We start from the raw sequence: 16933 nt of genomic DNA, 5'->3' as shown, positions 1-16933 counted from the left end.
ACAAATTTATCTAAGAAGATTAACTGTTCAAGTATTAAAGAAAAAAATTATATACTCTCAAATTTTTACCAAAGATAAAAAATTCATTATTTCTTAATATAAGCTTAAAAGTATTCACATAACAAAGTTTGAAAAAGCACAGAGTCGATTACCTTCAATTGTCTGGAAGGTATCCTGGGCTCTGCCCAGTGGGGTTCTCAACTTAGAGAGGACAGTGAACTGTGCCGCTTCCCAAATAGCCCACTGCCAAAGGACAGCATCTGTCTTTAGAAGATTGCGGGGAATTGTTGATTGGTCACGTTTATCCAGTCTCTGGCAGCTATAGAACAATCTTTCTAACCAATTGTCCTTCCTGGGAAAAGCAGTTTCATATTTAACAGACAATGACAACTTCATTTAAAAAAAAAATTTGCAAGGGAAATGGGAGTAAGGGACAACAATATTCTCTACTTGAAAAAGGCAAAACATATAAAATTGGGAAGCATTATATCCCCACCTCTCATTTTGAGGAGGTCTTTTCAAGTGAAACAGAATGGGGTATGATGCGGGTGGATTATTAGGATAAAAGGCTCAAGATAATCTGGCCATCAGGACAAAACACGCACTGCAACTAAACATCTCCAGAATGCCTATGCCCCCAAGCCTCTCCCCAGAGCAATGACTACCAGGTCAGATCAGTTAACTGTCACCGCATTTCACAATCAATTTCAAAGCCCATTTTTGTTTCTTCAGATGCCAACTTCAAAGCAATTCTTTCCACTGCTGAAAACTAAAATAACCCGTTTGAGAAGAATATTATTTTCTGCTCTGCCACCCCTGACATATTTTCTCCTCAAAACTGGGCACAGGGTTCAGATATTCAAGCGTATTTCAATTACTTTTCCCAGATGAAAGAGTCAAAGAAATGTCTTACCCTGTTCTGTGAGAGTTCCCGTATAATATAAAACTAATAACATCAGAGAAATCTTGTGGGTGGAATGTGTTACTTGGTGCTTTACTCATGTGACTTCTTAATGCTAAAGAAATTTCTTGAATTTCTGTGTGATTGTTATTGCTGCAGACAAAATAAAAAACATTGTTACGCAAAATGTTTTAGTTAAAAGGTTAGCTCATACTGTAAATGAATTATTTCCCTACCAACTAAATTTGAAAGTTAAAAATATAAAATTAAGACTTTAAAAATACATAGAGATGTTATTACAACTTTGAAATTTCAGGTTCTTAAAGCTCCAAAATTTACCTAATCAAAACTATAAAAGAAGATAGTTTAGTTTTTCAAATAACTGAGCTACTGAGAAACATATTTTGGCACTATACATATTATTCTATACTAATTATCACAAGCCTAGAAGTTTACAAAAATTATAAAATTTTGTTATTTTCTTCTAGATCTGCATAATTTGATCTTTTGACATCTCTTCAATCACTAAGAAGTAAACAAGATGTGACATTACTCCACTAATAGGTAATTTGTCTTTTCTTAAACTAAACATAGTAGGATGTCTTTGCCCCAACACAACTGTTATACCTCAAGACAACATCTAAAGGAATTGACTTCAGTAGCTTTCCAAATGCTTGTCGAATACGAGTCCCACTGTGGACTAGCTGAACACGGCAAACATCAACACACCTACAAAAAAAATAAAAGAGTATGACAAGTGTGGCAATATTTCCAAGTTATTAGGGCCAGGGTCAAAAGATTGGATCCTTAAACTATACCTCTATAGGGGGATGGGTATAGAACAGTGATAGAGCGCATGCTTACCATGCATGAGGTTCTGGGTTCAATCCCCAGGACCTTCATTTAAAAAAAAAAATTATCTTAGAAAATTCAAATTAAAAAAAAAAAACATACCTCTGTAAAAGATCATCTGGCAAGGAAGAGGACAAAGCATGCAGACTGCTGCATGCTTGCAGGCAGATATTCACATCTTCAACAAGAGCTATTAAAAATTAAAAGATATTTTCAGATTGCCAAAAGAAATTATATGCCAGCATATCATAATTTTCTGAACCCATTCATTTCAACAAACAATGAATGTCTACAATGAATGAGGGGCTGCTCCTGCCTGGAACCCTCACTTGCGGTAACATTTCGGAAAATGTTATATTCAACAAAATCCACTTAAGGTGACTAGCCTTCACCCAAATCTTTTTCTGAAGGAAGTTTTTAAAGTATACTTAACGTATAAACATTCACATAAGCTTAAAAATGTGACAACAACTTAAAAACAACTTATTTTTCACATATTAAGAATGGCAAAAAAAAAAATTTAAGACAGACTACGCATCTGTCATTAAAATGGGGAGTATACGTTTCCAGTCATGAAAAGCACTGAAGTGACTATCTTTCTCCAATTATCAAAGATCCCTTTTAAGCACTGATTAACAAAGTTAAAGAAACACAGAATCTTACTGTTAGCCAAAAGGCCTTTGCAAAATTTATGGAAAGATGGAAGAGAGAATAAAGGTGCGTATGTTTCAGACTTCTTCATCAAAACAGCCACTTCCAAAGCCCAGGTCATCAATAGTTTCCTGAAATGCAAAATATACAATTGATTTTACAGCTAAAAAAAAAAAGAAAAAGAAAAACAACCTAAATAACCTATTATTTTTACATTAGCTTTCTTTTGGTTTTTTAAATACCTCAAGCAATAAGAAACAAACATTAAAACTATAGAAATCACTTTGTCAAAATTGTCTTTTGAGAGTATTTCCCCAAACTAGCATATATTATAACAAAAAAACTTTTAAAATCTCTACAGAAACATTTGTCTGTAATATATTGCAGGATGGAGAGGTTTCATGTAATTCTTTCAAGAACAAGAAATTCTAGATTCAATAATAAAACAAAATTTTAAAGTGTTTCATTGTAAAGCAGCTGCTCTACCCCACCTTGATAGTCTTCATTTCGTTTCTCAAATTATAATGCCAAATTAAGAGAAATTAGAAACAGTTAATAATACATTATAAAATATTAGTTACCTTGTGTCCTGGTTAAGATTATCTTTCTTAAGCAATATTCCCAGAAGATTTAATGTAATTGAGAAATGTTTTTTTGTGGCTGTAGTTACGGTACTAATCACAGCTCCATCAAACAAGGATGGGGAGGAAGAACTAAGACTACTAGATATGAAGTGGTCATGCCTGCAAGACAAAATTTAATCTTTTCATCTATCACTTAAAAAAATGAAATTCCAAAGTTAAATCAACACTTTTTTTTAAAAATGTATACTCTAAAGGGCCCATCTTCCCCTTAAAAAATTTAAAAGCAAAAGTTTTCCATAAGAAGTATTTGTAAATACATTACCTAGTACAATGAGAATACAATGTGTAGAGCACTGAATACTGAATGGCAGGGAAGTGAACAGCCAGGTCACCATGCACAATCATCAGATTCTTACTCAGGAGGGCAAAGACAGTTGGAGACAGTGCCCACATCTGATGAGATATGAAAAAGTAAATGTTTGGCTCCTCCAAGACATACATAAGCATAGAAAGAGTTTATCTTTCAAAAAATATCTCTACACATTTTGAAAAATTAAAATGACATATTTAAATTTGGAAACAATCTAGGTACACTAAACCTGGAATCAGCAAACACTTCTTGTGAAGAGTAAACATCTTAGCTTTTGCAGGCCACATGACACCTCTGTTGCAATGTCCAACTCAACTCTGCCACTGCAGTTAGAAAGCAGTCACAGACAAAAAAACAGGAATGAAAGTGGCTATGTTCCAATAAAACTTTACAAAAATGGGTGACATTTTGTGATGGTTGCACAATTCTGTGAATATACTTGAAAAATTATTGAATTGTAAACTTTAAATGGGTACTGTATATGTGAATTTTATCTCAATAAGATTAAAAAAAAAAAAAAAAAAGATCTTGAGCAGGATTTAGTCCGGGGTTGTGGTCTGCTAATCCCTCGTCTGTTAAACAAAGCCCTTGTACCCTTCCATGCAGATCAAACTTCCTTAATTTTCCATATACTGCAAATGGCAAGTTGCCCTGTCCAATGAGAAAAAAGACACACCCTGCCACACTAAGCTTTTTCCATCCTTTTCTTTCTATTGCTAAGATACTCCTTTCCACCTGACTGACCTATCCCCAGGCCTCCTCATTTCCAGAAGGACGTAAACCTCTTCTAATCTGAACACAATGTGAATTCCTCAACAACCAAATTTTTAGAATGCAAAGAAAGGAAGAGTCTACTGCAGTCTTCCAACATAAGCCATACCTAGTAAAGAGGGAAAGAGCAGCTATGGAAGGACACAAGGCAACCTAATCTAACAATATGGAGAGCATGCAAGTATAAACATCAAATCTTGACTCTTCCCTCCTTCTCTCTTGAAAACATTATTCCACTTAATTATATCCTATTACTTTTCATTATAAATAATATGTTTTTCAATCCTGCAAGGTCCCATAGGAGGGAGAAATATACCAATAATAGCAATAATTATAAATCAAAAGCAGGGTCACTTCAAATTTCTTAAAGGAATGAAATCTTTAATCTTTTCCCAAGAATATATGAATGCACCTAGAAAAACGTAGGTAGTAAAAAAGTAAGGACCATATGTAAGCACTAACTCTAGTGGGGAGCAGGAAAAAAATACCAAAGAAAGAAGGGATTGCATACTAAAAGAACTATACAAATCTGTCCTGTGGAAAATGTTGACAGATTTTCTACAAGCATGCTAGAGTAAACAGGAGAAAGCATTAAGAATTTTCTAAAAAAATAAAACAAATACAAAAAAACCTATTAAGGAAGGTGAGAGCTAAACTTGGCAAGAAAATATTCCTGTCAACTTTAGTTATCCAGGTATGTCCAAAATATTAGCCATTTGTTCTGATTCTGTAGACGCACTGCCGTGATAGCAAATGAAACATTTAACATGCAATGAAAGAGGCTTAAATGTGGATAAAGCAAAGCCGTTACAAGTAAAGACTCACCCCAATTAGTGAGTTTTTAGCATTTCCAATTGTAGTCAGAGCACTGAGGTCAAATATAACTACAAATTTTGCATTGTCTACATTGAATACATGATTCTTAAAAGCCTCATGTTTTATTTCAGAACAGGCATCAGGAAGTTGTAGACTATGTAGCAGGTTGTTTAGGGCACAAGTCATTTCTCCCAAAATTAATTTATAGGCAGTCTCCAAAACAGGAATATTCTTCAGGCTGAGCACTGCTTGATAAACAGCATGGGCAACAGCAACAACCTTAAAAAGAGAATTCAGGCAAATGAAAATTAAATGGAAAGCAAATTACTATCTGCATAATGGTGATGATGAAAATCAGTTTAAGATTGATAAATTCACTGTCCAAAACACCAAAGACCTTAAATTTTAAAAAAGTAACTTAGGGAACCTACATATATCAGTAAACTTTTTAAAATCTATAAAGCTTTATTACCAAAAAAAGGTCCTCTAAATTACAAATGACGATGTTTAATTTCTTAAAAGGTCTTTTTTTCTTTTAAGCCAGTATTAAAACATATACAAACAGCAGTTCATTAAGATAGGTGTTACTACAGCTACTTGGAAAGTCTATATAATGGCTTTGACTGGGAGTCAGTTAGGAAATAATGAAGTTATATTTAAAACATACACAGAACTTCTGCATTTATAATTTTACAAACACATCTGTTTGGCCTTTATGAAAATTTAATAAAATAAATTTAACAAAAACAAATGATGGAAATCTGGAAAAACTATCTGGCACATCACTCCATCCAGGTACACAGTATGCAATCAACAAATATTAAGTGAATCATTATAATTCCTGTATTTAAATCAAATATTTATCATTTCAATTTGATTTATGTAGCCTATTAAGTAACATGAGTCAAATTCTTCAATGACCTAAGTCATCAAAAGTCCAATCAGTGTGTCACTTACCTCTTTTTCCTTATGATAACGCAAAAATAGTAGTTTAGATGACGGTATAAATAGTTTTTCTACAAATGATGATGGCAGTTTTGTATTTATCTGTTCAACAATCTAAAAGAACAAAATAAAAGGAAATGAGCTATCAATTCACAAAAGAATATGGACAAGTCTTAAATGCATATTGCTAAAGGAAAAAAGCCAATCTGGAAAGGCTACGTACTATATCATTCTAACTGTATGACACTCTAGAAAAGGCAAAACTATGAAGACAGTAAGAAGATCAGTGGTTGTCAGCCATCTGAGAAGAGGGAATGGGAGGAACACAAGGGACTTTTAGGGCAGTGGAACTAATCTGTATGACAGCATAATGGTGAATACACAGCACCACACATTTGTCAAAACCCACAAAATGCACAATACAGAGAGTGAATCCTAAAGTAAACTGTGGACTTCAGTTAATAATACTGTGTCAACTTAGCTCATCAGTAATAATAAATGTACCACAGTAAAGCAAGATATTAATAATAACAGAGGAAAGTACTATGGGGAGAGGTTATATGGGAACTCTGTACTTTTTGCTTAATTTTTCTGTAAACCTAAAAACAGCTCTGGAAAATGGTCTATTAAATTAAAAAATAATGTTATATTTTAAGGCCTTAACATTATTGACATTAAAATGTTTAGATACCTAAATCATGTATCTATATTTCCACTTAATCAGGGGTATTTTTTTACACTGGCAAAGGTTAAGTGTTAACTATGGCAGAAACATTCAGCACAATGTCTTCTAGAATTTGCTTTGAAATTATCCCATTGTGGATGGAGGGAGAGCAAGGAGGAGGCAGAGAGTAGGAGGCCTAGGTGAAACCGCATGGGCCATTTGTTTTTTAATTACAGAAACTGAGTATTAGGTATGCAGAGATTCATTACACTATTCTACATTTTCTAAAAAATGGTTCAAAATGTCCACAGTAAAAGGTGGAGAGAGGGGGAATATTTATGGTCAAAAAAGAATAAAAACTGTAAAAAGAAGTTTAATATGGGAAACAAAACATAACAGGGTTTTTCAAAATAGCTATCAAGTACCTTCTCTATAAAGTGTTTATCAGGAATGCTAGATAGTCTTGTGAAGGATGATAATTTCATCAAAAAAATGAATAAAGCTACACTGGGATGAGCTATTAAACACTACAAGTTAAATAGGTAATAGGGCAAAAAACTAGGTTATACAAATAAGACTAATTAATGCAAAAAACCCAACAAGGTCTTAATTTCTTCCATATCAATTTAAATTTAAGGGTCTGAATCAATATATTAAAAGGCAACAAAAAAGAATTCATGTACCAATGTGAGTAAATTCAAGACTGAGATGATATAATCTGTACCACAAGTCTGGCAATTCTCCAGTTGATCTAATCCATATGTAATGACCATGTCACAACGTATAGTCATGCTAGGATCCAAGCTGCCGAGCAAAACACCAACACACTCATTAGCAGCTGTCAACACAGCCTCAGAAAAAAACACTTGGTTTGCAGCCGTCACACATCTCATTACTCTGTACAGAACCTGCAAATGGGGAAAACAAGCAGCTTTTTAAAAAAATTTATTCTTCCACAGAGTAAGAAAATAGTTTCTGTTTAATTCCGTTTTAACTGAAAATTAACTGCCTGCCTTCTCAATAGTCTCTTAATATTCTAGTTCTCAGTGGTTGGATAACAAGGGTGTCATTGGTACAGTACGCAAAAAGGATCTTGCTTAAAGAATTCTCAAGTACTATAATGACAGGAAATGGAATTTGCCATCCTGTACTTCCCTCATACCCAGTTCCTACACCCCATCGAAGTCACTAAATGGCTAAACTTGAGAATCCTTAAAATAATCATAAAATAAACCAGAACTCAGAATAGCATGGGAATAACCTGACATGAGAATAACTTTCCATAGTCTAGCATTTGGGTTTTTTTTTTTAATTGAAGTACAGTCAGTTATAATGTGTCAATTTCTGGTGTACAGCACAGTGTCCCAGTCATGTATATGCATACACACATTCACTCTCATATTCTTTTTCATTAAAGGTTATTACAAGATATTGAACATAGCTCCCTGCAGCATTTGGGCTTTTAATCAACCCTTTAAAACTAGTTATCCAAGACAGCTTTAGCTTATGAAAGTTCATGTGCTGATGGTCTCTTTGTAAAGATGAATACTCTCATTCATAATATATAATACTTATTTCAGGATTATGAAAATCTTATCATTTCCTACCAAAAACCCCACTAAACTATAATAGTCAACATTAATGTACTAAATTTCTATTAAAAATAACTTAGGAAAAAATAGAACAAATTGATACAAAAAGTATTTCTTAAAATTTTCTGTAATATTCAACAACCACTATCACAGAAGTTTTTTTAAACCTACATGTAAGTTTAAAAGGTCTAAAAGACCTTTATAAAAGAGTACATTTAATAAATAAAATATCCTAGAAATAGTATGTTTCCTTCCTTTTTGGTTTACATCCACTTTTATTTCACTACTGACAAAGTCATGTAAAAATATTAAGCCATTCTAACCAGTTTTAAAATATCAACATGCTGGTTTTAATTATCTTCAGGATCTGACATTTCTGCTGAAATACACAATTAACTTATCAAGAATTACATATGTAATTAATGTTCAACTTTATCTAGCAATGTGTTCAAAAAAGTAAATGGTCATAAAAACTAAAATTTTATTCTAACCGTAAAAGTTTAATCATTTAGGTTAAATCTTTTATGACTTTATCACACAGGTTTCGCCCTTCTTATTCATTCAAGTAGAGTTTAAGGATGGAGGTTCATTTCTCACATCCATTATACTGAACCACTCACTGGACTGTAATATCATACAGCTGACATCTGGGGCTGCTGAAATGTGGCAATCTAGCCACCTCAATAATTGGTCTCAGACTACTACATATTTTAAGTTCTTACATCTTTATAGCCTTTGATGTCAGGCTATCAAGTTATTTAATCCTGTTATGCTTAAAGAAAATTATTTTTTGGGAGTTTCTCTATACATGTTATTCTTAGTATTTGGAAACTAAAAGGAGATGCAATAATTTAAAAGCAAAAATTAATTATTATTAAAAAATTGAAGAATTTAAAAGTATGTATTAAGAACAAGACTAAATGGACCTACAAAGGACCCCCTAAAAGAAAAGTTCATGGACATTTAAAAATTCAGAGTGGACTTTTTTTTCATGGGGAGACTAGGGGGATGAGGGAGAGTGGGATATGGAATTCCATACTTCTCTGGCTATTTAAGAAAGTAGCCACACATACATACGTGCTAAACAAAGGAAGGGTTAATAACATAGTTCACAAGGTAAAGAGAAGAATTTAAAATAAAAAGCAATTTTCTGAATGATACTAAAGACTACTAAAACTTACATCTGTTACATATGCCTCAGTAATCGGTGGACCCCGAATTGGGCTGAAACGTTCCCCAATGCTCCTCACCACAGTACTGAATACCCGAAGAAGCGCTGCCAGCTTTGGTAGGGACACTGATGGAGGAGGAACGTCTTCATCCACTGACTCCCCAGAGGCCACATGGCTGAGGTCCTAGATGTGAATTCACAGCATTCTTACTGAAGTAGGACATTGTTTAAAAAACAAACAAAAAGCAACTCCCAACTTTTAAATCAATTAATTTTATGATAGATTTTTACAAATAAAGTCAGAAATTTTTGCCACTCCTGAATTGGTTTTTGCTAACAATGTCATTCCAGGTATTCTTTGAGCCAATCAACTCAACAATACGTTGAACCTGAACAATGAAAGGGTTGGTCTTAAAAACTATACAACATTATAAGAACTATCCTAGTTTTATAATCTAGCTGAGGAAATTAGATATACTCAAAGGAAAAGATAAGCAAAAAATGAGGTACTAGAATTAATATATACCTACATATAATTAAGCACCAAAACAACCGAAGAAAGTTAGATCTGAGGGATATCAAAGGGAAGTCTCTACAAACTAGAACGGGTGGTTGATGAGCAGATCAGTTTTAAAGATGAGCTAGGAACCAAAACATCCTAGCTGTGGGGGTAAAGAAGCATGTGGAAAGCAAAATATTCCCTCACTTTTCTCTGAAAGGGAGCAAACAGACAGGCACAGTTAAAAGTAGTGAATTCTACTGTTTGCTACAAACAGCGAAAGTATAAAGAAAAGATGAAGCTAAATCTTTACATAAGGCCTGATCACCAAAAAAGAATCATGCTAATTACCATCTGAGTAAGGAACAAACATTAAGAGATTCAGACATGAGATTTAAGCCATGACGGTGGCCAGGAAATCCGAGAACCAGTAACAAACTTCAGCAACACTGTTAAAAGTGTCATATTCAAAAAGGGGCTGAAGCCAAGCTTTGTCCTCTGAAGCCAGATCCAAGATTCCCAAAACAAGAAAAAGAAAAGTTTTTAGGGGCTTTTATACAACATCGATTCGCCCTTTTCATAACCAAAAATACAAGTGAAATATAGCTGAAGAAAATGTCTTCAGAAAATTACCAGCTATCAAAATTATTTCAAGCTTTGGGAAATTAGGCCTGCATTGTTCTTTGTCCTTCTGGTAATTTTACTAGTAACTTCAAAGCATCTGGAAAAAAAAATTTTAATTGCAGTGGTCTTGTAATTTTTGCTTAAACGTTAGGGGATCTGAATTATTTTAAAATAAATCTGCCCTGCTTTAGACTTTTATTTTTGTTTTCTTCTTAACTGAATTTTAGGAAATGTCTTAGTTTTTTTATTTACTCACCTCAGCATATGCCTCCATGTCCTCCAGAAACTGACCAAGAAGAGTGGTAGAAAATGCAAGATCGGCTACCCAGAATGGCTCCAAACTCTGCAACCAGCCTAGAAAGCATGTAAGAAATTTTGAAAGAGTAGAAAAAATTTTTAAGTCCAAGGTAAAAAAAATATTTAAGAGACTTCCTTTAAAAGGGATCTAGTTTTCAAGTTGCCCATCCTTTAAACATGCCCTACAAAATAAAATTAGGACTGTTAACTTAAATATACTAATGATTAATCACTACCTCTTTTAATGCTGCAGAAATAAAAATTCCCCAGAAATTAAAATACAACCTCATGTTCTCATTTTTTAAAGCAGATTTAATATCCATACTGTCACTACACACATGGCTTAGACTAAAATGCCACAATATACGACCAGCCTGGCTTTCTTCTCCAAGGCCACACCTGGCCACCAACAGTGTACATTCATCTCGCCAGTGAAAATGGGACCACTCACTCACCAGCGGAACTGAATGAACTACTCTCACCTGTGTATCTTAACTTCAGAAGTTTATTGTACCAAATGAACTATGAGAAACTATAGCACCTGGAACATTTTTCCTTTGAAAAGATACATTTAGCTAACAAGTAATCTTCACCAAAATATTTCTCTGAAGCAATTATTTTTCTTGCATTATCAAAAAACAGTTAATTAACCACTGGTCTTTAAGGGACTAGCACTCCTTCCACAATATTTAAGTGACTGGTATATTCTGAATGACTCACCAGACACCTGCTGTGTGAGCGAAGGTTTCTGAGTATGATCTATATGCCATCCGACTAATATATCAACTGTATCCTGGATGAAGACAAAGAGAAGGGAACCAGTCATTTTAAGGTCTTACTGCTACTCCACCTATGGACCATTTCATAGTCAGAGATCCTAGAAAGAGCATTTTATATCCTACCTGCTAGACATTATACGAACTTAAAGGGGGTTAGGGTGGGGGGACAGGGTAGAAGAATGGAATTTTGTTTATGACACTAATGAAATTATTTTTTTTCTTTAAATATCTTAAGGTATTGGTGTCAGCAAGTACAAGTGGTATTTTTTATAAAAACAATGTTATTAGATCATTCAATCCTGGGCCCTAAAACATCACTGATTATATGTGAAGGAACAGAAGTTTGTTTTCTACTACCCCAAGTCCTCATACATTCAACCAATCGCTCACCTCATGATCTGAAAAGAAGGGGTCAGGGAACTCACCCTAAAATTAGTGCTGAAAATATGAGGGTAACATCGAGCTACCAAAAGAATGCACTTAACACATTTGCAAAGTAATTCTGGTGTATCCACATTTTCAAGAATGGACTGCAGGCTGGTCATTACAAGCTAAAAAATAAAAGTTACAAACTGTGAACATTTAAGAAAATGGGGAGAAAATAAGCAAATTAGGTTCATTATTTAAGAGTGACTATATTCAAAACTGACTATGATATCAAAGAAATAAATTCTATGGTTCCAGTTCCCCATACTTTTCAATCCACTAATATATTAGGCTGAAAACAAATACTGTTTTTTCCTTCTTTAATGTCTGTTAACATTATTCCTAAGTAACATGTTTACATTATTTCTAAGTGCTCTCTTCAATACAATGGATGTGATTAAAATTTCAAGTAACAAAACTAAGATGTGCTTGCAAAACTTATCTTTAAAGTACCAGAATTACTTTCCAATTCAAAATAGAGCGCAAATGCTGTACAATTTGTGCTTTAAGGTATCAGTACTTGCTTCAATTTGGAATGACTTAGAGAAGATTAGCACAGCCCCAATGGATGAATGTAAATATATGGCATACTGCTTATAGAATATTTTGCAGCTGTTAAAACCCATTTTTTCCCCAAAAGGAAATCTCTTCTTCACAAAAGAATGATTTTATAAATATAGAAGGACTGCTAAAACTAGAAAATCACCATTTTGCAACAGCCAATGTTATAATCTATACAAGGCACAGAACATGAATGGATGCTAAAATCAAGTGAAATATTACAAAGAAAAACAGGATGTTCAGAGGGGCTCAGAGTATCATGCCCAGATAACTAATTACAAAGGGAGAAAAAATAAGCCTTCACAATGGGAAGATCTGGTTGGTCATCACCTTAAGCAGGAGATGAAACTGTTCATCTCAGAGTTATGTGAATCTGAAGTCATGTGCCTGCTAGTACGATAAAATGATAAGTATGAACCCATGAAGGATTCATGACCAAAATGTTTGAACTGAATCTAATCAAAAAGGAATAATCAGACAAACCCAAAAAAGTAGAACGTTCTACAATATAAGGGGGACAAAACAGGTGCAGAGAACTGTTCTTCTTAGGAGAGATTAAAGAGGCACACTGCCATCTTTCAGAGATTAAAGATTCATCAGTGCATGAATCTTGATAGGATCCTGGCTCAGGTAAGACAAAAGCTGTAAAAGGCATCTAGTGGCAATCGCTAAATTTGAATATGGATTGTATTATGTGATAAAATTAATTTTCTTAGGTATGATTTTAATATCGTTGTTATACAGGAGATTAGTCTTAATCTTAGGAGATGTATGCTGAAGCATTTTGGGGTAAACCATCATGATGTGTGTAATTTATTTTCAAATGGTTCAACAAAAAATCGTGCATATGTGTATGTGTAGAAATAAAACTGTAGCAAAATGTTAATAAGTAACAGTTCTAGGTAAAAGATACATAGGTGTTTATTGTACTGTCCCATCTGTTTTCTTGTGGATTTGAAATTTTTCAAAATACTTGGGTAAATCTTCATAATATAAAAACTGTATGCAGAATAAGCCAAATTTGGTGTCATGCTTGTTAATTACAGATAATTTTATGAATCCTTCCCAAAATTCTTTTCATCATCTCTTAAACAAGGAAAAATGAAATTTTTAAAGAGCAGAATAATTTCTCATGTTTTTTAATTAACCAAAATAAAATATATCATGAATTGTTAAAAAAAAAAGCAAAAATAAAGATATCAAATAAGCCTAAAAATACCAAATCTTAATTTTTAAAAACATTGGCTCAATAAAAATTTAATTACTTATAACTTTGCTCAAAATTAAATTGGGAATGATTTTTTTAATAATTCAGATACACAATTTTATATCACATGGAATTAGAATTTTTGACATATTATCAAACGTAAGAACGCCTGAAGTAAGTTGTGATGTTTAGTTTTTGTCTCCTTCAAAAAAATGTGAAGTCCCAGTCTATCTGGCTTTCCTCATGGAGATTCTATTTCCAAATCTACAAATGATTCTAGTACCAAGTAAATTCAAAGGAAAGCTTCCAAAAAAGCTAAAAGACAAAATTAAATAATAATAATAATATTTAAAATCTACCTTTAATGTGTATCATTTCCTCAAATTCAGAAAAGGGAATTCTATTTACGTCATATGTACTGTCACTAGATAACCCCTATTCTAAGTTTCCTTTCTTCAAGCTCCCCTTCAAGGCTGTGTGTTAAGGACAACTTTTTCCCCAAGCCAATCATCAATCCCCCCCAGCCCACTCTTACCTGCATTACAGATGAAAAGGCTTTCTTCTCTCCTACAGTCTCTAATGCTCTGTAGGTGGCGCATAAGTAGAGCAGTTTAACTTCATCTTTTACAGATGAGCTAAATTTGCTAAAGATCCATTTGAAGATCTTCTCGGCCTCGTAACTCAGAGAAGCACAAAGAAGGCCAAGACAGCAAGCTCCCTCCTGTCTCAACTCCTGAAGCAATTTGCTACTGTGTTTATTTTAATGCAAACAACAAGAACACAAAGAAACAAAACACACAAAAAGCTTAAGTTTTCCAAGATGACAAGAACGATAGATACATCTTACAACACAGTGTCTTAAATAATTTTTTAATTTCTATTCAAACTACACAAAAGGTTGAAGTTGTAACCACTTTAAGTATTCTCTGTATCCTGCAGTACCCCAAAGTACCTTTGTTAGACTTTATATTTTCTTTTATAGAGTCAATTCTTTACAAATAGTAAGGATAGGCCTAGAAATATAAAACTTGGGCTTCAAATTCCATCTCCAACTACATTAACGGATTCATAGAAAAGGGCAGCAAAAAGTGATCAGATAAAACACACTATATAATTTCATACTATGTAATGTTCAATATGTAAGGATTATAAAATAGGAAATGGTAATAGTTAAATACAATAAACTTAAAAAGGGTAACACTGAATTAAGTATAATATTAATGATAAACTATATAAAATAAAACCATCAAAAAGCAGTAAGGTTATGACCTGCTGAGACGAGTTTTGGATGCTTTCCAACACCGCAATTCTTTGGGAATCAGCATAGGAAAAAAATGACTGCACACCTTTGGAGAACCCCAGTAGCCTCAGAGAATAGCTGGCTTGAATCCACTGTTGCCCAAAGAAGGACGCTCCCTTTTACCTCTACTCTCTAAGCAGTTTCAAAATGCTCTAGTTTACAAAAGTTAATTGCATTCATTCATGCTTGCATTAAGAGTTTATGTCATTCTATAAGTCAATCCTCAATTATTCAGTCATGCAGACAAATTAAAAAAAAAAAAAAAGAATAGCTTTCCCTTTCAAGTGGATTCCATTTGTATTCAGTGGTAATTAATGTATAAACAACAAATAAAGATGAGAAAAGAACACAGTGAAACATTAAATAGATGTTCATAAATATAAAGTCAATGAATTTATCTTCTTGTATATGTTTAGTAATTTCTAAAAATGTATTTTAAAGTCTTTTAAATTACTTACCTTTCATTAAGCACATCATGCACAGCAGCCAAGATATTATCCAACTGTTTAACTAGTACCTTAAAAAAATTAATAAAAACTTCAGATTCCTATTCTTTAAGAATAATATTGTGTACTTTTTTTTTAACTTGTGTTCCCCTCCAAATTATAATTGCACAGCACCTTACTTTCCTTATTATTCCCAGGCCCCAATCAGCATATATCAGGTGTGACGTAAGTTTCCTTTCCGACTCTGACAGAAATTTATCCACAGGAAATATATAGCCATGATCACCAATGAAAAAAATAAGCTCAAAAAGCTTGTTTTATTTACTGTGAAATGGATTTTTTAAAAACATGAATTGATTAAGTAGAGAGATATATGAGAAAGCAGTATGGTAAAGTGTTAATGACAGAATTTAGATGCTATGGTATTCACTGTAAAATTCTTTCGATTTGCTGCGTATTTTTAAATTTTCATAATAAAATGGGGAAGGACAGGTAGAAGCTTGCTTTGGACCATATGTTATTTGATTCACTATACTATTTTCATTCATTTTCTCCTGTTCCATATCAAGTTCTTAATTTAACATTAGGAGAATTACTTGAGGGGAAAGAAATTTGCAACTGTTCCTGCACTTTGTTGTTTTCCTGTTTATTTAGCCCTGGCCACTAGATCAAACTTACCCATGAATAAAGTATGTACCCTCTACCCCAATTTCACATATGAAAAACAAAGAGATAGTCTTGTCCTGGAACATGATAAAAAAATTCTGAGGACAGCAGAATAAATGTGTTAAAGGTTAAAAGCACTTTATTGCAGAAGGAACCAACATGGATCCAACATCTGTAGATAAATTACACATTAGGGGCATTAAGTTATAGAGAATTATAATACAGGCCAAATTAACCTTGAGTAAGAAATCCCTGTTATTTTTTCCTTAGAAGCAAACTTTTTCCCTTCTTAAACCACTCCAGATAACATTAGCTACTGTACTACGGAAATACAAAACTTATCAACATTTCCAAACATATTATACTCACCAGCTTATTTTCTGGTTGCTGAATAAATTCTTTCAACTGCTTTACAGTAGCCAGTCTTCGGTCTCTGTCGTCTTCCCGGGTGATCCTCCGAAGAAGATTCGACAGTCGAGACTCATCAGAATAAGACATCGATCGCTCTGTGGATAATATACATTTTATCCACTGACTATGAATTAGCATAGAAATTTTACAGTCCAAATATTTCGAAGTATATCAAAAATCAGAGTCCACTGGACAATAAAAGCTCAGTGAATGGAGATCCTGTAACACTTTTGTTCATCACTACAAACCCAGCCCCAGCACACTGTCAGGCACAGATCCTCAAAAAAGATAAACCTAAGCAAGTACCTCATTTCAGAGGATCAATTGACAGAGAAAAAAAATGCTTAGAAATTATTTTTTTGGATCTGTTCCAAACTGTTTCAACATCCATGTAAAAGTG

General features: G+C 33.5%; 1 protein-coding gene across 3 annotated transcripts in view; it reads right to left on the bottom strand.

Moving 5' to 3' along the window:
- Positions 1–16933, bottom strand: part of SMG1 (SMG1 nonsense mediated mRNA decay associated PI3K related kinase) — an 88125-nt gene that overhangs the window by 45607 nt on the left and 25585 nt on the right. For all 3 annotated transcript variants that reach the window (XM_032460967.1, XM_032460966.1, XM_032460968.1), the window contains 17 exons: positions 16492–16628; positions 15469–15527; positions 14246–14459; positions 11942–12067; positions 11458–11530; positions 10697–10794; positions 9328–9501; positions 7238–7462; positions 5903–6004; positions 4955–5224; positions 3311–3441; positions 2986–3147; positions 2417–2535; positions 1856–1943; positions 1529–1630; positions 914–1054; positions 153–352 (listed from right to left, as the gene is read on the bottom strand). In XM_032460967.1, the coding sequence (XP_032316858.1) occupies positions 153–352; positions 914–1054; positions 1529–1630; positions 1856–1943; positions 2417–2535; positions 2986–3147; positions 3311–3441; positions 4955–5224; positions 5903–6004; positions 7238–7462; positions 9328–9501; positions 10697–10794; positions 11458–11530; positions 11942–12067; positions 14246–14459; positions 15469–15527; positions 16492–16628 (2421 nt within the window). The remainder of the gene's footprint in view (positions 1–152; positions 353–913; positions 1055–1528; positions 1631–1855; positions 1944–2416; positions 2536–2985; positions 3148–3310; positions 3442–4954; positions 5225–5902; positions 6005–7237; positions 7463–9327; positions 9502–10696; positions 10795–11457; positions 11531–11941; positions 12068–14245; positions 14460–15468; positions 15528–16491; positions 16629–16933) is intronic.

This window comes from Camelus ferus, chromosome 18 (assembly GCF_009834535.1).
Source record: "Camelus ferus isolate YT-003-E chromosome 18, BCGSAC_Cfer_1.0, whole genome shotgun sequence".
NCBI lineage: Eukaryota > Metazoa > Chordata > Mammalia > Artiodactyla > Camelidae > Camelus > Camelus ferus.
The sequence above is the reverse complement of the archived record's forward strand: the minus strand, read 5'-3'. Positions and strand labels throughout refer to the sequence as shown.